Source organism: Vidua macroura, chromosome 8, assembly GCF_024509145.1.
Source record: "Vidua macroura isolate BioBank_ID:100142 chromosome 8, ASM2450914v1, whole genome shotgun sequence".
In the NCBI taxonomy this organism is placed as follows: Eukaryota; Metazoa; Chordata; class Aves; order Passeriformes; family Viduidae; genus Vidua; species Vidua macroura.
In genome coordinates, this window is record NC_071578.1 from 2,474,441 (window position 1) to 2,497,287 (window position 22,847).

Sequence of the window (22,847 nt, forward strand, 5' to 3'; positions counted from 1 at the left end):
ACAGCAAGGAAAAGTGTGTTTGTTTGATCCAAAGTGACACCGCGGTTTAAGGCAAAAAAATGAGAATATGTAATTGACCACAGGAGCCACTTTTTATGAGAAGGGCAATTTTTCTGCCTTTGTAACAACAGTGTTGTTTTATTGCTGTGTAAAGTCACTTCTGCTTGGAACTTGCATCGTGTAGCAGGTACCTGAGGTGGAAAATATTACATAAAACTCATCTGTTTTCTGAATCATTCACTTAGAGATACCCAAGCGATCATTTTGGCATGGACAGCACACAGAGATGGATGTTCTTAGTGCTGATGTGTGCTTTAGCTCCAACCTGCAGGGACAACCACAACAGCACAATAAAAGATTTCGGTTTTCTCATGAGCTCCCCCCCCTAAACTGTCCTGAAAAAAAGGAAGTGTACACACAGCCTTCTACATAATGCAGTAGTTCCCAAAATTCTGCAGTGAGGACCAAAAATACCTGGGGAACGTATTCATTTTCTTAGACAAGCTTTTAAAATAATAGTTTATTCTTTTGAGTCAGTGGTATATTTAAAAACAATCTACTGTAAGAGTAAAAAGACTGTAGATAATAATAAAAAAACCAAAGTGTGATGACAATAAAAAAACACTAGAATATAAAGTTAGTTTCCTTCCTCCCTCCCAAAATCCCATCCCATCAGTCTGATATTTCTCAGAGCTTAATATCTGGAAAAAACCCACTTTTTTGTTTTTTCTTTACACTTTCAGCAATTAGGAAATTAAGAACACGTAAAGCATCCTTTGCAGGCACATTAATCATTATGACGTGAAAAGCAGGCACCATAAAAATTAAAACATTCTAAAAACCATCATATATACAAACACTGTACAGAATGATGGCACAAGGACAAAGTGATTCCGTTCAGTTCATCCTAATCCAACATGAAATATTACACAACAGAGAAAGGAAAAAGCTCTTCCCATTTCTGTACTCAACATTTAGGTTCAGAATGACCAGAAGTCTCCTCTCTGCTCTGTTTTCTCTCCCACATCCTGGTGCTGTTGGCAGCTCCAAGGTTTCCTTGTTTTCCCCCTCATGGACACCCAGAAGGTCCAGCTGAATGTCAATGGCATTGTGATCACCGAGGACTGATGTTACAGAGCCCATTCATCACAGACTATGCTGAGCTGGGAGGGACCCACAGGGATCATCAGTCCAGCTCTTGCCCCTGCACAGAACCCAAACAATCCCACCCTGGAGCACTGTCCAAACCCTCCTGGAGCTCTGGCAGCCTCTGGGGCCATGCCCATTCCCTGGGGAGCCTGGGCAGTGCCCAGCACCCCCTGGGGATGAACCTGGCCCTAAATCCAACCTAACCCTGCCCTGGCTGTTCCCTGGGTCCTGTCCCTGATTGTGACACTGAAGAGTTCAGTTCCTGCCCCTGCAGTTCCCTCAGGAGGATGCTGCTGGCCCACCAAGGTCTCCCCTCAGTCTCCTGTCCTCCAGCTGAACATTCCAAGTGCCCTCACACGGCTTCTCCTCAAGGCCCTTCCCCATCCTCGTGGCTCCTTTGGACACTCTCCAACCGTTTAATGTCTTATTTATAGTGGGACTGGTGCCAGCCTGGTGTCACCCCAGCCACTGTCACCCTTTGTGCCCCACCCCGAGCCAGCTGCTCCCTCATCCCATGATGTGTTTCTCCAGCTGTAGGATGGACATTTTGTCCAGAAGGATCCGTGGGAGACAGTATCAAAAGCTTTGCAGAAGTCCAAAAAGATTCCATCTCCTGGCTTTCCTGGATCAGCCAGCTGGGTTACCCTGCTGTAGAAGGAAACTGGGTTCACAAGCAGGACCTTCCCCTCATGGAGCCGTGCTGGCTGTGACCCGTGACTTCATTGTCCTCCAGGTGTTTCCCAGAATAATCTTCTCCATGATTTTACTGCGCCTGTAGTTTCCAGGGTCCTCCTTCTTGCCCTTCTTGAAAATCAGGACAACATTCCCCAGCTTCCAGTCAGCTGGGACCTCTCTGGATTCCCCAGACTGCTCAAAAATCATCAAGAGGGGTTTTATGATGACATCAGCAGCTCTTTGAGGATTCTGGATAAATCCCATCAGGGCCCATAGATTTGCAGGGATTCAGCTGGGGCTGCAGATCCTGCAGGTTCAGGCTGACTGGGAGTTGATCATTGTCACAGTCATGGTCCTCCAGCTCAGGGCACTGGGACCCTCTTGGCTCCCACGCTGAAGACAGACAAAGGATGTGTTAAACACCTCTGCCTTGTCCCTGTCCCTGTTTGTGAGGTGCCCATCCCCACCCTAGAATGGGCTGATGATATTTTTACACTGCCTTTTGCCATTGATACATTTGAAAAAAACTCTTTTTTTGTCCCTGACAGTTCTGGCAGCTCCAACTCCAGCTGAGCTTTGCCTACAGTGGGGAGCTGCACCTCTGTGTTGCTCCCATGCCCCCTGACCTTGCTTCCACTGGCACACACCTTCCTTTTCCACCTGATATCCAAGAGGAGATCCCTGTTCAGCCAAGCCAGCTCTGCTTGACTTCCAACATTTGGGAATTGCTGCTCCTGTGCCCTTGGGAGGTGATGTTTAGAAAGGGACCAGCACTGATGGACCCCAGCACCTGCAAGAACATTTTCCCAGGGGACCTTACAAATTCCCTGAGCAGCCTCATGGTCAGAGGGGAGGTTTTGCTGGCACTTTTCCTCCTCTCATCAGAGGTTTTAAACTCGATGGCATTGTGGTCACTGTGGCCAAGACAGCCCCAAATCCCCACTTTGCTCATTGCAATCAGGTTATTTGTAACACAGACCAATTTCACAAAACAGTGGAGTCTGATTTTTAACCCTGGGCTAAAATCCCTGTTATTCAGGGAAATCCTACAGCAGCTTCACCTCACTGGGAAACCTCCTGTTGCCCTGAATTCTGTGTGAATATTGTCATTGATTCCTATATACACTGAGATTAGGTACAAAAACTCTGCTCATTTGAAGCTCCAGAGGTACCCAAAATCTTTAGGTACAACATTTCCAGCTCTCATTTTAATCTCCACGTTTAGCTCTGTGCCTGGCGTTATCCAGAAGCAGGGAGAAGTTTTAGGAAGAGGGTTCTGTCAGTTGATGGAGTTCCCAGTCTCAAGTAGAAATCCAGATTTCTTTCAAGTTATGGGAGGGAATAACCCCAAAACCAGGGGGATGTAGTGTTGGGTCCAGCACATGGCGAGAAATGGATTTCTTACGGAGTTACCATTGCACTAAATGTTAGATACTGCACACCTGAATGAGGTAAACATTATAGACCATAAAATACTTAGGGAAATGAATTGCTACAGCTTTATCTTTGGAAAAAAACCCGCTTCCTTCTTCACTGGACAATCCCAGAGTCGACAGACGTTTGCTTCCGCGTCGTCTTGGGAGGCGGCGGCGGCGGAGTCTTGCTGGGCAGCGGAGGAGGCAGGTGCTGGAAAAAAACAATTTGGGCAGATCATGTTAGCAGTGAATGGAATTCTGGAATGTTTTTGAGTCATCTCTAAGTGCAAGAGGCAGCAGGTAAGTCTGGAGGCCTCTGGCTCACAAACCCCTCTCCCTGAAGAATTTGCTGTGAACACAGAACGCTCTCAGCCATTACTTTTAAATATAACTTTGACTTTTGACAGTGAAAAAAAATCTCTCAAGAGTTCAGGATTAATTAGCTCAATATTTAAGGGAAAAATCTTTTGAAAGCACTGGAGAAGTTTATAATTCCCCACTTTATATCATGATAGGATATTGATTTCTTGGTCTGTATCGATTGCCCTCAGCCTCTAGGCACTCAGAGCTTAAAAACCAAGCTGAAGCAATGGCTTCATTGCTTTTCCATTATGTTTTGGATTTTGCACAGTTAGAACAGAAATATTTAAACAAAAACCAAAAAAAGAAACAATTTAAAATCATTTAGAGAGATAAGTAACTCACAATTTACTATTATGCACAGAGTTATAATTAAAATATTCCAAACAGAAATGCAGAACGTTCAAATATACATATTTTAAATCACTTTACGTATCCCACAACAGAAGAGCATCCCCAGTCAGAATCACCAGCTAATTGGACAAATGAAAAAAGCCATTATGGAAATTAAGACTTTTTTCCCTAATGTTGAAACATACAAGTGATAAAATCTGTTGCAGAAAGCGCTGGAGAACACTGCAGTTTGCAGGCAGGTTTTCCCAGATTTTGGCTGTGCAGGCAGCACAGGTTTCCCAGAGGCTGTGCTGCAGTGTCACAGCTCATCAGCTCTGCTCTGCTTTTGTTTTTCCCTATGATTCTCCCCCACTCCCCAGTCAAGGGAGCTGATTTTTTTTTTAAAGATATTTTTTATTTTTTTATATATATTTTTTAAAATTTTTTTATTGTTTTCCTCCTTCCCAATGATGCTTTCCCAGCTCTTTGTTCCTGTGCTGCCTCACCCAGCCCAGCACCAGCTGCTGGCTCCACACAGGCACAGCCCGACGAGCACCAGCTCTGCCCAAATTCCTTGGTCACCTCTGCAAGAACAGCCCAAGCACCTGCAATGCCTCAGTGCTGGACAAAATTCCTGATGGTTGGTGAGGATCAGGAAGATCCCAGTATCCTAACAACTGAGAAACCCCATGGAACCAAAAGTGGTCCTTTTCAAAGCTATCCAAGGATGCTGTCCCAAAAAGAGGAGAGGTTCAGGGCGATGCCAGGACATCTCAGTCCCTCCTCTGCTCAGAGCAGCTCCTGATGCTCCTGCAATCTCATGACTGGGAGTTTTCAGAGATGAGTAAGAGCAGAAGAAAAACAACCTTTTAGGTAACTAAATATGCTCTCCCAAGCAGGGAGAAGCCAGCGTGGAGTTACAAATCTGAGATTTCACCAGACAGTTTTACTGATCACAGCCTAAGGAGAAAGCAAGGAATGCAAACTGGCTGAGCCAGGCAGGTTGGATTTTTGCTGGAATCTCTTTCCTGTATCCTGCCTGGACAGCACCACTTCCCAATCCATTTTACACCTTTCCTCATTCCTCCCAACTCTCTCCCCAGGTAAAGGAAGAGGGATCCCAAACCACCACCAGGTGAGCCATGCCCTGAGCTCGTCTGTCCATTCTGCTCCATCCACTCTCCACTTCATAGCCCCTCCAGCAGCACCACTGCTCTTTCTGCCTGCTCCCAGTTTCATCCTTGGCTTCAAAATGCTCCCTGGCACTCTGGAAATCCATCGGGTTTGATCTGCTGCTCAGGGAGAATCTCTGAACCAAAAGCGAGGCACCGGACCAGGGTGCCCAGCCTGGAAAGCTGCATTTCCCTGCCTGCCTGGAGAAGAGGCACCCACCCCTGGCACTGGGGACAGGGGTCACTGGTGGCCTTGGCAGTGCTGTGGGACATTGGACTGGATGATTTTAGTGGCCTTTCCCACCCTAAATGATGCCATGACTTCCCACGGCAGGCTCCAAACGGGCACTGCTTGTTCCCGACTTCAGTGGGACATGGTGATCTCTGAGTCAGAAAAGTCAACAGATTAATATGAGAGGCAGATAAAATAGGAATTTGATTTTTTTACTCCATGCAAAACTGAAGATTTTGTTTGGTTTTTAATTAAAATGCCACTGCTGATCTGCCTCTGAAGTGTTACAGCCAGAACCATTAAATATTTCTTCTACCTGAGCAAATCCCCTTCTTAACTTGGCATGTTAACTCCTGAATTCCTGCTAAGGCAGCTGAATAAATGTCAGTTAGGATCTGAAGATTCCAAAACTTTTGAAAACTTGCTTAATTACAGTCCTGTATCCAGGCAAGGGCTCTGGGAAAGCTCTGGGAAATGCTGGTGGTCTGCAGAACATCCAACATCTCATGGAGCTGACATTCCCTTCAAACTCCATAAACCACGTGTCCCTCAAAAACACAGCACAAAATAGAAACTTTCCTCCCTGCTTTGCTCTCTTTAACTTCATATTCATCAGCAGGGGAAAAAAAAAAAAAAACAACTCTGCTGATAGCATCATTTGTGCAAATCCATTTTGAATTTAAATAACACTCTATTGGCAATAATTCTCAATTCAATTAGATCAAAGGCATTTCTCAACCAAATGAGCCCCTTCATATTGATCAGAGAACAATCAAATCAGCCCTGAAAACCTGGTTCTGAAAAGCACAGACAATGCAAATACAATGAGAAGAAGCTAAATATATATGCTATAAATAACAAGCTCAAAACCTACCCGAGCTCAGATTCTGCAAGCAAATTAGGCAGAAAGAAATAGCAGAGATAGGTAGATAATTATTATAATTGAATTTACAATTTCCATTAGAAAGTCAGATAAATTTAGCACATGTTCATTTATATAATAAGCTCCCAATGAATATATTAAATAGGATGTGTAATGCTGGTTGGGGCGACATTGTTGGGAATTTTGCAAGACCAAACGTTCCATTATGGAGCTGGGGCAACCCCAAACCACCACTCCCAGGGCTGATCCATCCTTCCTTCTATCCCAGGACAGAAGAAATTCAACCACATTTCCTCCCTCCCTTTAACACCACACTCACAAAAACCATTATCAGGCTTATAAAGTTCATTTGTGCTGTGCTTCCCCTTGGAAACTTTGCAATGAAAACAGAGTTTGCCTTGATTTTGTGTTTAATTAAAACTCTCTTTGCCAAGTTGGTGTTTATATCTCGGTGGTTAATTGTGAACCTGACTCTTCCCTTTCCTTCCTGACAAACTGACAGAGGCTGCTGCTTCACATCCCAACCTATTTTGGGCAGAATCCTTGACTCAGGGGTACCTCAGGGGAAGCAGAAACCTTATGTAAAAGGCACATCTGCAACACAGAAACAATCTGTTCCTTCTGCTTCAGACATGAAATTGCTCCCATTTGTTTGCTGCTTTTTTTTTTTTTCTTTCCCTGATACAGAAAAGAATCAAGTTTAAAAACATTTGTCTGTCTTCTCTTAGAGAGAGATATAAACTGCACCACACCAGGCGTGTTGAAGATGTAGTAAAAATCAATTACAGAATATGAGAAAATGCTTTTTAAAAAAAATTTTTTTTTTTGCTACTCTGAAGGAGCAAAATGAGAGACGAGTTGTTTTTCGTTCACAGAATAATGTTAAAAGAAACAACTACAAAAAAAAATCAAACAGAATGTGATTCTCCAAAAGGGTCTTTGTGGCACTGCACGAGATTCCTTCCTGTGCAAGGAACTCTTTGAAATTCAATGGTCATCGATAGGACACGCTCTGGAGATCCAGTGAGAAGCACTTTGGTTGGAAGGATTAAGGGATCTAATTAGGTCAGAAGCAGCAGAAATGTGATGCAAATAGACCAACAGCCACCCAGGACTGTGAAAATGCTTTCAGACCCCGAGTTATTCCTTCAGCGCGGAGCTGAGATGCCTGACACCAACGTGGTTATTTCGTATCTGCAATGAAAAATAACATTTGAGTGTGAGGCTCTGGCAGAGTAACTCTCCAGCAGGGAGAACAGCCCAGCTCCACTAATGGCAACCAAATTACAGACAGTTTAAGCTAATTGGCTGTTTGACCCAGGGAGCAAAGTTCTGTGCAAAATCCAGCAGGTAACTGATGGGAAATGACTGTTTAGCCCCTGGTTCATCCATCATCTATTAGAGTCTCATTTGACTCCGTGGCACAGCCATTACCTGCCCTTGCTGGAGTGCCCTGGGATCAGGGAGAGGGACTGGAAGGGCTCTTCTGCAGAGATGTGTGTTCCCACCCCTCAGCCCCTCACAGGGCAACAGGAGAAATGCCTCAAAATGGGCAATGTGGAATTGCTCCAGGTCAGAATCCCAGAGCTCAGAGGGGCTCCTCTGCTCTGCAGCCAGGCTGGGAGAGCTGGGGGTGCTCACCTGGAGAGGAGAAGCTCCAGGGAGAGCTCAGAGCCCCTTTGCAGGGCCTAAAGGGGCTCCAGGAGAGCTGGAGAGGGACCGGGGACAAGGGACGGATGGACAGGACACAGGGAATGGCTTTAAACTGAAAATGGGTAGATTTAGATGGGCTTTTGGGCACAGGTGCCCAGAGCAGCTGTGGCTGCCCCTGGATCCCTGGCAGTGCCCAAGGCCAGGTTGGACATTGGGGCTGGGAGCACCTGGGACAGTGGGAGGTGTCCCTGCCATGAGGGTGGGAATGGATGGAATCTAAGGTCCCTTCCAACCCAAACTGTTTGGTGACTCCGTGACTTTCCCCATGATTTCTGGCAGGGCTGTGAGGGACAATGGCAGTGGATGAGGGCAGAGCTGGACCTGACAGGGGTCTGCACCCCTCATGCAGGGAGGACCTGGCTCCTGGAGTGTGACAGCTCTGCTGGAGCACAGCTAAGGCCACTTTCCCTGTGTGGAACATCCTCCACATGGACACCATGATTTTTCTGCCCACACTGGATGATACTCGAGTTCCCCAGCGCTGCTTCCCCGTTCCAGTCCGTGCACAGACAGACTCAGGAGTGATGAGCAAAACACTCAGAATTAGCTTTAGACTCCAGACTAACCCTGCATTCCTCACTGAAGGCCCAGGTCCTGCAGGAGAGATAAACCAGCACATCAGCATGGCCCAAACCATGGCTGGTACCGTGTGGAGAGCGGGACACAGCCACTCCCTGAACTCAATCAAGGGACACATCACATGTCTGGGCAGACAGCAGGAAGGAGAACACAGGTTTCTCTCCAAATCCTGTAAAAAGCAGTGGCACTCCATTGACTTGAAGACTTATTAAAAAGTAAATGAATTTTTCAGAAACTCTTTGCTCAGCAACATCTGAACCCACTGAAGAGTGAGGGACTGGCACAGGAGGAAAGGCTTGCAAGGTTTTCCCATCCCCAGCAGGCAAAAACAATGATCAGATGGCAAATAAACCCCATATTTTAATTTGTTGTTTTTTTTTTTTTTCTTCTGGGCACATTGTCCAAAGCCTCCTGGAGCTCTGGCAGCCTCGGGGCCGTGCCCATTCCCTGGGGAGCCTGGGCAGTGCCCAGCACCCCCTGGGGGAAGAACCTTTCCCTGAAATTCAACCTAAACCTGCCCTGACAGAGCTCCAGGCACCCTCTGGCTCCCGTCCCTGCTCACAGCCAGCAGAGATCAGAGAGGAGCTGCAGGCTGCTCTTGCAACCCCTCGAGTTGTGCTCCCAATCCCCTGCTCCTCCACAGTTCCAGCTGCATTTCCAGCATCTGTCCCTCTCCACATGAGGACAAGACATTTGCTGAAGCCTTTAAGGTCAGATTTTGCTCACTGCAGCTGCTACAAGAGAGAATCTCCAGCACTGCAGCACCTGCATTGCAACACATGAAAAATCCTCCTGGGCTGTGCCTTCTGTGTGTTAGATCTGAATACATCATCCAGTTTTATCCCAATGAGCAACCAGAATAATCCCCATCCAGCAGAGTCAACCCAAGGCTGTTGTGCTCCTCGCAGGCTTCAGCCATCCCCACGTTCCACCTGTGCTGGATTGATGGAGATGTTCCCCTCCCAACCCTTACCCCACGCTTAGGAAGTGTTATAGCCAATATTAGCAACCCAAGTGCTCCTTTATCTATTTTCTCTGAGCTGCCTCCCTGCTCTGAATACTAAGCAGGAGGTTGATTTGTATGCAAGGGTGAGGATGAACCCATAAAGAATGATAAGTGCCTAAAGGAATCCCTTGATGTAATAATAATCCTTGCAGGAGTCGTAGATTTCTCTTTTTTTTTTTATGTTCCCATATATTATTAAGGACATTTTTAGCAGAACAAATTGCAGGGAGCATGAAAATATCTACAAAGGTCTCAGAGTTAACATGGAGTAAGGGACAATCAGGAAATGATAATGAGGTGATCACCTGGATTAAAGACTTCAGGTAGACCAAGGTAACACTGGACTCTGAATATCTGAGATTGCTGTCTCAAAAATGACATTACTGCCTGCAGTTTGACTTGGAGCATCTGATCCCTTTCTGGCTGCCTGCTTTTAGTTCACTACAGCACTTTTCCTGCCTTTCATAACCCACTGCAAGACAAGCAGAGTGAAAAACACAATCATTCCTCACACGAGGAGATATTTCCAGTTTAAAAGCTACTCAGATAATCTTATCTCTAATAGGTTTTACTGATTTTTCTTCACTGATACAACGGCAGTGTAATTTAAAAGATGATCAGTTTACCAGGCAGAGAATTATCCAGTTATGAATTATGGAGCTATTTGACCCATGAAACATAAGTCATTAAAACTGTGGAGTGGGATTTAATCACGGCAGCAATGAGAATTCACCCATCTGATCTTTCATGTCCAGCACTACTCATTTTCTTGATGTTCTTTAAAAGCTTCCTTCCTACCAGCCTGATGAAATAAAGGCACAGAGTGATTGTTATAAGATTAGAAACCTTCTCCAAAATCAATTCTAAACCTAATACAGAATCACAGAATCTGCTGAGGTGGAGGGGACACACAAGGATCAATGAGTGCCACTCCTGGCCCTGCACAGGACAGGTGGCTCTGGGACAGATTTGCTTTAGATCCTTCTGCCAGGATTTGAAACCACACTCCATGGTCTTGGAAAGCTTATAAAAACACAGATGCTGAAGAAAATTGTGGGAAGTTAGATAAGAAGATGCAGCCTGTATGTGATTGCATTTCTGAGCTTTAAATCCTGATGCCCTTCAACACCAGATGTTAAAAAATGGGGTCTGTTCCTACAGAGACAAAATGTAGTAAAAAAAAAAAAAATGAGAGGAGCCTGAGCAATCAAGACTGGAAAGAGCAAAAATATTAAGAGCTGAATAAAACTTTGCAAAAAACCACGGGAGCATATTGGTACTATATTTCTGAACTCCCATTTAATGATGTGGAAATGCTGCTTGTGGCAGGTACAGGAGCTGCACAAGGTCACAGAGCAAATCAGGCTCAGTTATCTCCAGGTATGGGCTCCCAAAACCACACCCCCGTGGCATTTGGGAGTCATACAGCAGCTAAAAACATTAATCCCCAGAGTGGAAACCCCTTGCAAAAACCTCATCAGTCAGGGAAAAAATCCCTGGCCGCCAGGATTTTATTTCTTGTCACTGTTTGATACTTTTTAGCTAAAATCTGAACTCGTTTTAGCAATCCTGAGCTACTACCACAGCCTAAACTTTATAGTACATCACACAAAATGAATTTACTACTCCGGAGTTTATGCAGGAAGGAGCTGAAGAAAAGTGAATCTTAATGTGAATTTCTCAGCTTTCTTCCTGGAGATGGATTCCTTAGACAAACCTCCCGGCAGCCCTGCTGTACATTCTGTAATTTTCCACTTAGAGGGCTGTATTCAGGACAAATGAGAGCTGGCCCCTGAGAGAGATGCTGGGGAAATGGGTTATAAGGTTAAAAGTGCAGTAAAGTTTGATGAAAATGAGAGGAGAAGTGAAAATATTGACTAAAATGATCCAGTCATGGGGAACAACTATGGAAAAGAGGATTGGAATAGAGAAATTTTCAGTATATGCAAACAAAGAGTAAAACATGGTGTTTTGAACATCTCTATTCTCACTCCTGAAGTTACTTCTATACCTGTATTTTTTATTTTACCATTCAGCCTGAAATGGTAAAACAATTAAAAAAAAAAGTCAGTTCCTGCAACAACAAAGGCACAATTTCAACCATGGAAAAGCTGGGCTCGTGCACTGGCACAATCTGTGTTAAACACAACTATTCCCAGGCTCAAACCAAACTCCTGCCTGACTCCTCCTCTCTTGAGATTTCTGCATTTCTGCCGCCATGAAATTTGCTGGAAAGTAAATTACTGCACAGAATTTCACTGGAATGGTGAACCTCAGAGGAATCCTGGGTGACACCTCTGCAAACAAAAGGGATCAGTTCTGCTGGGAATTTTCCTACAAAACAGCTCGGTCAAAATTTGGCATTTCAAAGTCAAAGCAAGCTTGTGACCTCGTGGGGTCTCGCTGCCCTACTCTGATTTGATTGGTAATAAATTCAATTAATTTCCCAACGTCGAGCCTGTTTTGAGGGCAAGGGGTGAGGGATCTCTCCCTGTCCTTATCTCAACCCATGAGACTTCCATTGTATTTTCTCTGCCTGCCCAGCTGAGGAGGGGAGTGATGGAGCATCTTTGGTGGGCACCAGCCAGGTTCAACCCTCCACACCCCTTTAAATGTATTTTTTTTTGCCCACAAAGAAAATAAAAGGCATTTCTCAAAAGCACTGCTTTGAAGAAAAGAACCACATTATTTTTAAAAGCTTCCAGCTACAGGAAACAAAGCTGAAAAAGCGAATTTTCCTCAGAAAGCTGCAAACCCTGTTGGTGATGATGAGTTTCTGAGCTCCTTGCCTCAAAGGGGACACGAGTCAAGGAAATAAATGAGTGGTGACTGAACGTTGGCAGAGCGGAGCTCCGGGAAGGGAAGGTGGCAGGTTCATGCTTTATTTCCTTTCCTGACACACGACTGAAAGGCTTTAAATCCAATTTGCTGCTCCTGCTGGTTACAGCTCCCTGCCCAACAAACCTGACAACATCTGGCTTGGAGCTGCCCAGAATGAACCCAAGCTTCCTTCAGGTTCTGCTGCTCCCCCACGCTGGTGACGCCGCAGAGCCCTCTGGATCAGCTGATGGATGCAGGAGCAGGACCCCACCTCCCCCGGGATGGCTCAGGGAGCAAGGGGCTGCAGAAGGGATGGTTCTCTGGGCACTCACCCGTTGGTGGGCAGGGGGGGACGTGGTGGGGCTGATCAGGTCCTGGCTCTCCATGAGGTTCCCGTAGTCGGCCGTGCTTCCTTTGAGGGGCAGAGGAGGGGGAACGTCGGGGATGTCGGAGCTGGACATCCCATTGAGCTCCAGATCTGCAAAAAACAACCCTGGGTTAACCCTGCCAGCAGCTGAATCCCACAGTTCCACAATGGTTTGGGTTGGAAGGGACCTCATGGATCATCCACTCATGGATGATGGACTTCCACGATCACCTTTCACTATCCCAGGTTGCTCCAAGCCCTGTCTAACCTGGCCTTGGACTCACTTTAAAACGCCCTCAAAATACTTGAACAACCCCCTGTTCTTAATAAAACATAATTTTGTCTCATGTTTCCCACCAAAATAGCTCTGTAAATACAATTTTCCCACCTTCAAGCTCACCTTGTACATTAAAACACAATCAAAGTTTTGCAAAGTGCACGAAGAAAATATAATCTGGCTAAGTTTTATTGACCTTCCCCCAGTAAAATAAAAGCTCCCTTTTAATAAAATGCACAAATGAAAGCCCGGAATTAAGTACATCTCTCTCCAAAACTTTCAGGTTCCAGGTAACTATAACAAATGAGCAGCCATTAGTTGTTGAGTAAATAAAATCATGCACGAGAAAGTACCAAACATTTATTATTCCTGTGTGCTGGGTAGAAAATTCCCTTTTCTTAGCAGATAAATCCTCCCAGGTATATGCTGGAGAGGGAAATAGCCTGAGGGATAATAAAGTTTATTGAGGCCTGAGTGATACATAGGTTTTTGGGGAGGAATCCCCCCACAGTGTATTTCAGGGTAATTCAGTCATTTTAATGCAGTCATTTTAATTCTGTCATTTTAATAAAACCCACTGCGATCTCTACGAGATAAGAAACTGAAATGATTTGTTTATAAATGAGGGAATTTTATTTAGGAAAAAAAAAAGTGATTTCTATTTTATTTTACTGGGGTGATTTGTGAAACAAGAGAGGACTTGTTTATGCAGATGTTTTTTATTGCAAAGCTTGTATCAATATTTTATTAAAAGTGTGATTTTATTGTTCTCTACAATGGCCTCTCACAACACAATTTAACTCCAAGGTGGCTCTATTGATTTGTCACTGAAAACTGTAATTTTACTCCTCATCCTTCCATCTGAACTCTTGACTACATGGAAAAAAAGGTTATTTTCCATCCTGGGACTCCACAATTTCAGTGGCTTCCTCTCCTGAAAATGCTGTTTTTCCACCAGGACCTGAATTTCTCATTGCTTTTTCCACTCCTCCTGTTTTTTATCCTTGCCTTTCCACAGAGAGGATTTCTCCACTCCCCAGAGTTTCCTTTCTGGATCTCCATGAAAATCTCCTTCTTCATGGAATTGAACTGCAGCTGTAAAACCACGGGGTGCATTTGTAACTAAAGATTGATTCTGGGAATGAACTTCCCTGTCCATTCTGGATGAATTCCCCATCCATTCTAAAGAACTCAGGAATCTGAGATCATCAATGTCACAAAACAATTCTTTGGCACAGGTCCTGCACATCTCCCCCACTACTAAACATCTATATCTTAGCTAAATATATTGATATCTGAATTTTTGGTTGGTTTTCCCATGCAGTTCAGGATAATACAGGGAAACATTTGGGAAATGGCATTTTCTTTTGTGTGTTTAGTTAGAGCTTTAGCAAAACCTTGCACCCTGCTTCAGAAAGAGAAACCTTTCCATATTTACTAGAAACAACCCATGTTTTTAGGCCTCCTTGGGAAATTGAGTAGAATAACACACAATTTCCCAAAAATAAAGTCAATTTAACCCCCCTGAGCGCTTCAGCTTTGCATTCTATATGGTATTTTTTCAACTAACAAGATTTCACTTCTTCCATGAGAAAACTTCTGACTTCACCTAAGCCAAGGTGCTCCCAAGAGGATGGTGAGACCCATTTTGTTAGGAATAACCCAAATCCTTTGTTTCTTTTAACAGCTCCTTGGAAGATCCATGGAAAGGCAGGTTTTCAGGAAACATCTGAGGAATGTTTTCAGCAGAGCTGGAGAGGAAACAAGGTGTGGAGGCAACGCTGCGTGAAGAACCTGGATGGAACCCAATTGTCCATGAAGTTGTGTCCTGCTCTGCTTTGCCCCCTTTCCCTGCATCCCCCAGCTCCTGCTCCAGCTGGAATCTCCTGCAGCCTGCCTGTGGCACCTTCAGAACCTCATCCTGATGAAGGATCAAAATAAATAAATCCCTGCAGATGTGGGCAGAGCATTTCCACCCACGGGAAGAGCTCATAAAATACACGAGCAACACGTTTGCATTTATCTGGCAGCTGTTTAGGGGAACAACAAGATTCTATCCTGAAAAACAATGATTTGATCTTTCCCAGAATTCAGTGAAATCCAGGGAACATTTACCCTGCAGCAGGTATTGAACAAATTCAGGAATTCTCAGTGTTGTCCCAAGAAAATCTATTTGCTGCAGATCTGTTATCCCCTCAGCTGAATTAAACCCTCCTAAGATGGTCACACAAATAATTACCCCAAATTTCTGGTGTGCTCCCATTATTCAGTGAAATTCATTACTCAAGGTGCTTCATCAGATGGGTGTGCTCTGAATATTTAGTCCTTGCTGGACTTGTGCCACTGGGAAGATCTTGGAGCTGGCAAAGGATCAATTATGGGACCCTTTTTTCATCTTACCCTAATGATCACATTTTGCACTCCCTTCTCCTCAAGTGCCAGCTAACAGGCAGCCAGGATTGCTTAGCAACCCATTAACTGCTTTTAGCCAATTTGGGCTCTGAAGGAACTTCTTTATCCTTGGAATTCCTAAAAAAAAATTTCACTGTAATTCCTGAAATGATTCTGGACTGGTGCAATAAGCTGATCCTATTTTATGTAACACCCACCAACCTCTAGCACAAAAATATTCTCAGAAATGCCTGGTAACTTCAGATACTTTTTAAAAAAAGAAATCAAATTAAGTGCTAATAAATGTACATATGAACAAAAAATCCAATTACAATATCTTCTGCAGGAATATACATTCCCTAGTTCTCTGTATCCCCTGATTTTAGCATTTTTAGTGTTTAGTTTCTGGCTATAAAATTGTAAAGGAAGGTGAGAGTTACGAGTTCATTGTAATCAAAACATTTGCTCTGGCTGTCTGACTGTTTAAGAGAAAAAGTTTTAAAGTACCAAAACCACTAAACAGTGACCTTGATGGAACAAAAGTTTTTTATGAAGACTGATCATCTCCTCTCCTCCTTACTAACACTCAGCTCTTGACCACTGGAGTAGGAGTTGGGAACGTGTAACAAAAATATCTTTTTTTTTTTTCTTTTTTGCCACACGCTGGCAGCTGCAAACTCTGAATAACAAGTTTTGGGAAAGAGCACTGGGAAAGAAATAGGTGTTGGATTACACCCAGTTCTGAAATAGGGTTTGCTGCAGACTGAAGCAAACAGATGATACTTTACAGAAAATCTGAGTGATAGATGTCAATGTCAAACAAAAACTACTTTAAAAAGCCTGACCTCTATTTTCCCTTCTGGTTTGTACCCACAACATATCAAAAAGAAGTTTTTTTAATGTACCGTTACAAAAAATATTGCTTTTTAAGCCTTTATGCTCCAAAACACTCAATATGGGATCAAGTACAACATGAATTTTTGACTGTTACTCTACACCTAATTAATTGTCAATGATTACTTGAAAAGAAACTGTTTCAGTGCAATGATTCTGCTTGCTTGTGTAAAATACTGAATTAATTTTTGCTGGCAAAGGTAAGAGGTTAAGTAATACTGATGCCTTGTGCAGGCTGCCCTAGAGCAGAGGCTGGGCAGAGTCACAGAATAAAGCAGGGATTTATTCAAAGGATCTCCTCCATGGATCCACCTTGGGCAGCACCAGAGCCCAGCCAGGGCTGCAGCCAAGAGGAACCAAAATGGTCCCAAAATGCACGAGCGCTCCCGGGGGCTCTCACTGGGATCAGCTCTGCTCCATTTGCACCTTGCAGTTCATTGTCCCATTCCAGCTTTAGCCCATGCACTCCCATCCTGCTTGTTTTTCTCTCTCCAGCCCACGCTGTTTGTGCTCTTGGGCTGAGATTTGGATAATTTGTCCTTGGTGCCCAGCTGGAGCAGGAATTGTTTTGTCTCCCTGCTCTGTGCAGAGAGCTCACCATCCCCTGAGATGAAGCCCAGACCCACAGACTGAAGCAGCACAGAATGTGAAAAACAAAAGCTCAAACCTGAGGCATCAATACCTGGTGCAAGAAATACCCTGGTGACGGCGAAACTCAAACCAGGGTGTGAAGACATGCTCAGGACATACATTTCCACCCTAAAAAGGAGTTTATTTCAGAGAGAAGACTTACTGGGCTGGATGCTGAAGGCGAGTTTGGTGCGAGGGGTGATGGGCGGTGGGGTCAGCTGGGAGCTGGGCGACGCCGGCGACACGGAGAATCGCCGCTCGCCGGACATCACGTTCAGCACCTGGCTCTTGGGTCTCTGCGGCCTCAGGGGGCTGATCTGGGGGACAGAACCAGGGAGATGGACAAGGAAAACAGAGAAACGAGGGTCAGAAATGGAATTGCCATGGTTTCACGCTCTACAGGGCGAGGGCAGCGCTAACAGCCAATATTGCTCATTCCCAGCTCCAGGGTCTTCCCTTCTCCCAGCCTGGTCTGGTTTGCTGAGCTAATTCCCCAAATGCTTGTTTAGCAACACCTGAGGAACTTTAGAGTCTCACACCACATTATACAGCACTCAAAAACTTTGGTTTTTCTCACAAAGATCTACTTTCCTGTTAAAATGTACCTCTTTAACCATTTAACCAGGTTTCTGCTTTCCACATCCTTTCAAGTGTATTTTTAGTAGAATGGATAAGCAAAGCAACCACTTTTTCAGGAGCAGATAATTATAAAAAAGCAACTAAGGAAAACATGTTAATTGGTGAAGGAAACACGTCAGAATCAAGAGAAAAATCAGCTGGAGGCAGATCCACAAGTTAACCCATCTTCATCAAACTCTCTTCTGATGAAGACATCATCTGTCCAGAAACAATTTCTTGGTGGCTCCTAACTGTGCTTATATTTAATTCACTGAAATATCTCTCTCTTTTTTTTTTTTTTTTTTTTTCCTCTGGCTGCTTCATAATCCATTCAAATTTTCCATCAGGAACCCTCAAAAGATATTTGTAATCTGATGGGCAACTCATGCTTTAGTTACGGCAATTCTTTTTACTGAGTTTAATTCTGAGCTCTACTGATTTCCCCATTCACCACCTCACAGTAACAGGAATCACAGTGAAAAAAATGAAGCTTTTATTTCAAACAGATCCCAGAAAATGGAGCAACAGCCTGAAGTTAAAAGGGGAATTACTCCGAGGTGCTTCAGTGGGACAAAACAGAAAGTGCCAGCAGCAATCCAGGCTTTTTCAAAGGATTTTGTCATTTCCCAGTGTCTGGGTTTTTATGAAGTACGTTTGGAAGGAGAAATCTGAAATTTTCTTTTCAGAAAACAAACCCTAAAAGGCTTTGCATCAAAGATTGTGCCCGTGAGACCCTTCTACAACAAATGAATGACCAAAAAGTATGGACCTTTTTTTTGGAAAGTTCATCAAGACCTCAGGGTGACCTCTAAGAAATTCTTTTGATGCTAAAAATAAAATTCTAGAGATTCCAAAGGTTTCTGCTTTCCACATCCTTTCAAGCATATTTTTAGTAGAATGGATAAGCAAAGCAACCACTTTTTCAGGGGCAGATAATTATAAAAAAGCAACTAAGGAAAACATGTTAATTGGTGAAGGAAACACGCCAGAATCAAGAGAAAAACCAGCTGGAGGCAGGTCCCCAAGTTAACCCACTCTGTAATTACTGAAATAAATGTGAACTTCTCCTGTGATTGACAACTTGGGCCTCCTCTGAAAGCTCCACACAAATCACGGATCTGCTGAGGAATATGAGCTCTTGGGAGGCCACCAATCCATAATGAAGCCATTGCTAATTTTTCCTGGTCTAGCCAAGGGCAGATCAATGGTGAGTGATGTTAGACACCACCAGATCAATAAAACACAGCCTGTTCTTCTGATTTCCAACAGCAGCCTCCGAGTGCTCTGCTAAATACGTGGCCTCAGAGCTGGGTTTGCTCTCAGCTCCTGGGATCAAAGCACTAACAAGGACAATTTATGTTGAAGAAGTTGATGTGATACTTAAAAGAAGATAATAAATCTCTAGGAAACGATGAAGATATTCCTGATCATCTTCACATACTCAAGTGCTTGATTTATGTTTGTTGTTTTATGTAATTAAGGCCTGGCGTTTGATCAGTCAATAAATTCATGGTGAGTGCAGTGAAATTTGGGGAAGAGTATTTAAACCATTCAATTAAACAGACTCTGAATGCTCCTTTTCCATGCAAACCTAAAAGCTCCATGAAATAATTCTGCAGTTTCAGAATTTCCCCATGCTCTTCCATGGTGATTCATTTGATTGGAAAAAAAGAAGATCCCATAAAAGACTGGAAACACCCATTTCTTTACACAACATCATTGTTGGGAAGAGCAGCAGGAGCTCTGCAGAGATGGGGATGGCCACTGGCATTTCTCTCACTTGATTTTCTCTGGAAATTTGTCTTCTGCTGTAAAATCCCCAAATATTTCAGAAGTCAGAACTAAGAATCTATTAAAAAAAAAATCACCAAATGACTGAAACGTTTTAATTAAATGAGTGACAGCACAACGAGCTGTAAAATTCTCAGCACAATGAATCCAGTATCTGCAATAAAAATTTAGCAACTAAAAGTATTAATTACTAAAATGTCACTTTAGAAACTTTTTAAAGTTTAATTTCCATTTCTAGACAAATCTGTGCTCCCAACTTTTCTTTTTCATTTTTTTTTTTTCACCACTTTTAATCCAGCAAATTTTCTTCTTCCAAGTTCTTAATGGAGGAAAAAACAGAATGTCTTTTCTTCATACAGCACAGTGGTAGAAGTGCTTTGGGAGTAATTTCAGCTTAAAAAGGGAACTTGCACATGAATGTTGAACACAGGGAAAGTTGAATTCCTACCAAATTTCCCTTCACATCATTAACAGGGGATGCCTCCAGCACGCAAAATTTTAAGACAAATTTTATCTTTAAACTCATCATTGATATTATCTGTTCAAAATTCCAGACGACAGCAGTGGGAATTGGGCAAGCACTCGTGTAAACTGATCTCAAAAAAGTTTCTTCTGCTTCACCTAGAAATGAACCCCACTCACACCAAACGTTCCAAATTGACTCAGTCGCCTTGGAGCTCATCAAGGCCTCTGCAGAGGCTGAAAAGGGAGAGTTTTTCTCTCAACAGCAAACTCCTTTTCATATTATTGATCTGTGGACTTGAAGAAGCTCAAAATAACTGTAAGTAACCAGCTCTGACATTTAATTTCCCTCCCTCTCCATAACCAGGGGAGTACTGCTCACACCAGTCAGCCACTGAAAGCTCCTGCCTGGGAAGGTTGGGAGAACTTGAGTCAAACCACGTTGGGCTTTGCTGATTTTTGCTCCTCAGATGCCAAATGGGAATATGCCCTGAGGGGTTATCTTGCCCTCCTTTCCAGCTAGAATTTGCATTTTTCCTGTCACAAACAAGCTTTTCCAATGTCCAAGACTTCTGAGAGCTGACGGTGACCTCGCAGTGACACCAGCCGGCTCCCCGGCATCCTTGGGTGCCTCCCAACTGCTCCAACTGACTCAGCTGCCCTGAAATACAATCTCCTCCTTCTGTGACTCTGCTGGTCCATTTGGGATCTGGGAGATGCCAGTGGAAGTCCTGCCATGGTGATCCCAATCCTCTATCAGTCAAAACAACTGCTGCAAGGTGCAAAGCAAAGTGCACGGCAGCAAAGTCATGAGACGTGGAAATCTGTGCAGGAATCTCCATTTAACCAAACCAAGGCTCATGCAAAATTTACTGAAGTCAACGGAAAAACTCATTGGTTTCAAAGGTGAAAAGCCTGAGACTCCCAGATGGGATTTTATTGGAGTTTCTGACTGGGCACATCACATAGAAAAACTCTGATTTTTTAGGCTCTCCCAAGACATGTTAGAGATTAACTCATCTCTGAGTGGAAAAGGAGGGCAAAATCCAGAAAACAGAGGAAGTGTGGCTGAACATGTAAATAATATCTTCCTATAAATACCAAACAGAAAGAATAAACAGTATCTTCCTATAAAGACCAAACAGAAAGGATCCAGTCATCACAGGTGAGAGAGAAATAGTTTCAAAAATCCAATGTCAATGACACAGCACCAACACGACTCTGCTGACTGCAAAGCTGGCTCTACAAGTACTTGTGCAGATCTTGAAAAGAACATTTCATTTCTTTCTGGGAGGCAATTTTAAACTCTTGGCCTCCAAACAGGTGTCCAGGCAGAGATTTGGAGGTCACAGTCAGTTCACACTCTCCCTGCTCCAGCTTTAGACATCCCTGCCTTCGATTTCCCAGCTCCAACTTCTCGGGTTACCTAAGCCTTGAGGACAGTTCCAGTGAATTAAATCTAAGCCAAGAAGAGAGGGTTTAAGGGAGATATGCCCTGGTTTTAATGTCCTTACACACAGGAACCGCTCAGGATTTTCTGCTCCAAACAGCCCTTCAAGGACACGCAACCGCCGACGGAATGACCTTGGAATGTCCCACCAAACACTGTCCTGCAGCTGAAATATGGGCAAATCCACCCCAATCTACTGTTCCAAAGGCTGCTGGGATGGCAGCATTTATTTCAGCTATGCTATGCCATCTGCTCCTGTATCAAACAGTCACACAGAGCTTTGGGTGAAGATTTTCAGAGGATCTTTTCCCCACTGTAAATCAAATCTGTATTTTTGATTCATTAGCATGTATATTAACACTATGGCATATCCCCTCAGAGTTATTTCTGGTCTGCAAAGGAACTGAAAGGTAAAAATCAACATTTTGATTTCAAGAGAGAGAGGACACGGCTCAGAATTAGATAAAGCTTTCCTTGCTAATAAAGTTACCGTTTCTGAAAGGATCACTGCTTCAGCCTGCTGCAGAGAAATATCAGTAGATTTAAATTCTTTATCAAATATCTCTTGATGCTTGCTGTTCCTCTTCTCCTTCTTCTTTTCCTTTTTATCTTTATCTAGGTCATCCTTGTCCAATTTATCTTGCGACCTAGAATGCATCTTTTTTGGCAGGAGGGGCTCCAGCACGAACCTGAGGAAAAATGTTGTTGCTCAGATCAACAAAACGCTGTTTTCAAAACACCTAATTTTTATTTACGTATTTCCCAAAGTCTCACTCGAGTTAATGAGGCTTTGCTAATCCAGGAAAACTCATTAGAGGGAGAAGGAGGGAGCAGAAGGTCACAACAATCATAATTGTCTTATAATAAAAATTACTGCAGGACTGCTTGGAGAAGCAGAGCTGCAGATTTCCCTGCTCTGCAGTAAATTTATTGGTTTCTGGCTGCACAAACTCCTGAATTTCACATAAAAAATGGGTTTCTCATTCAGCACTGCCACTCACCATGCTGTGGTACCTGGAAACTCCAGTCCCACCCCATGCCATGGACAGAGACACCTTCCACTATCCCAGGGTGCTCCAACCTTGGACACTTCCAAGGATGGAGCACTCTTGGCTAGATAAAGTATTTTATGATCTATTTAATATTATAAGTTAAAAACACCACTAAGATCACACCTAGACAAAATCACGCCGGCAGATTTTATGACTGTCTCAAACCACTACATTACAAAACCAAAACCAAACCAAAACTTCCCAAAGGAGGACATTTTTAGCCCTGAAAAGCATTTCCATGGGGTGCATGCAGGTACAGGCCACAGTCTTTGCTGTGAAATCCCAGAGTATTCACATCTCAGACAATTTGCACTGACATTATCCTAATCCCCACCATTAGCAGCAATACCCAGCAGCAACAACTCAAATTATTGTTATTTTTTGTTGCTCTTTCCACTCTACATCAGCTTATTTGATGGGGAGATGCTCAAAGCAGCACCTGCAACAGCAGCCCCTGAGCCATTTCCCAAATCCTGAGTCCCATGGGTTGGGAACAAACCCACGAGTTTATTCATCCCATTTTACAGAAAGGGAAAAGGGAAGGCAACAATTTGCCCAGGGCCACAGAGAACTTCAGT

The 22,847-nt window shown here is 43.7% G+C and overlaps 1 protein-coding gene across 3 annotated transcripts in view; it reads right to left on the reverse strand.

The window, feature by feature from the left end:
• Positions 1 to 375: 375 nt before the first annotated feature.
• The window catches only part of DOCK1 (dedicator of cytokinesis 1), a 272,498-nt gene continuing 250,026 nt past the window's right edge, over positions 376 to 22,847 (reverse strand). For all 3 annotated transcript variants that reach the window (XM_053983755.1, XM_053983754.1, XM_053983756.1), the window contains exons 49-52: positions 21,708 to 21,906; positions 17,060 to 17,213; positions 12,670 to 12,815; positions 376 to 3,450 (exon numbers count right to left, since the gene is read on the reverse strand). In XM_053983755.1, coding sequence (XP_053839730.1) covers positions 3,355 to 3,450; positions 12,670 to 12,815; positions 17,060 to 17,213; positions 21,708 to 21,906 — 595 coding nt within the window. In that variant the 3' untranslated portion in view covers positions 376 to 3,354. The remainder of the gene's footprint in view (positions 3,451 to 12,669; positions 12,816 to 17,059; positions 17,214 to 21,707; positions 21,907 to 22,847) is intronic.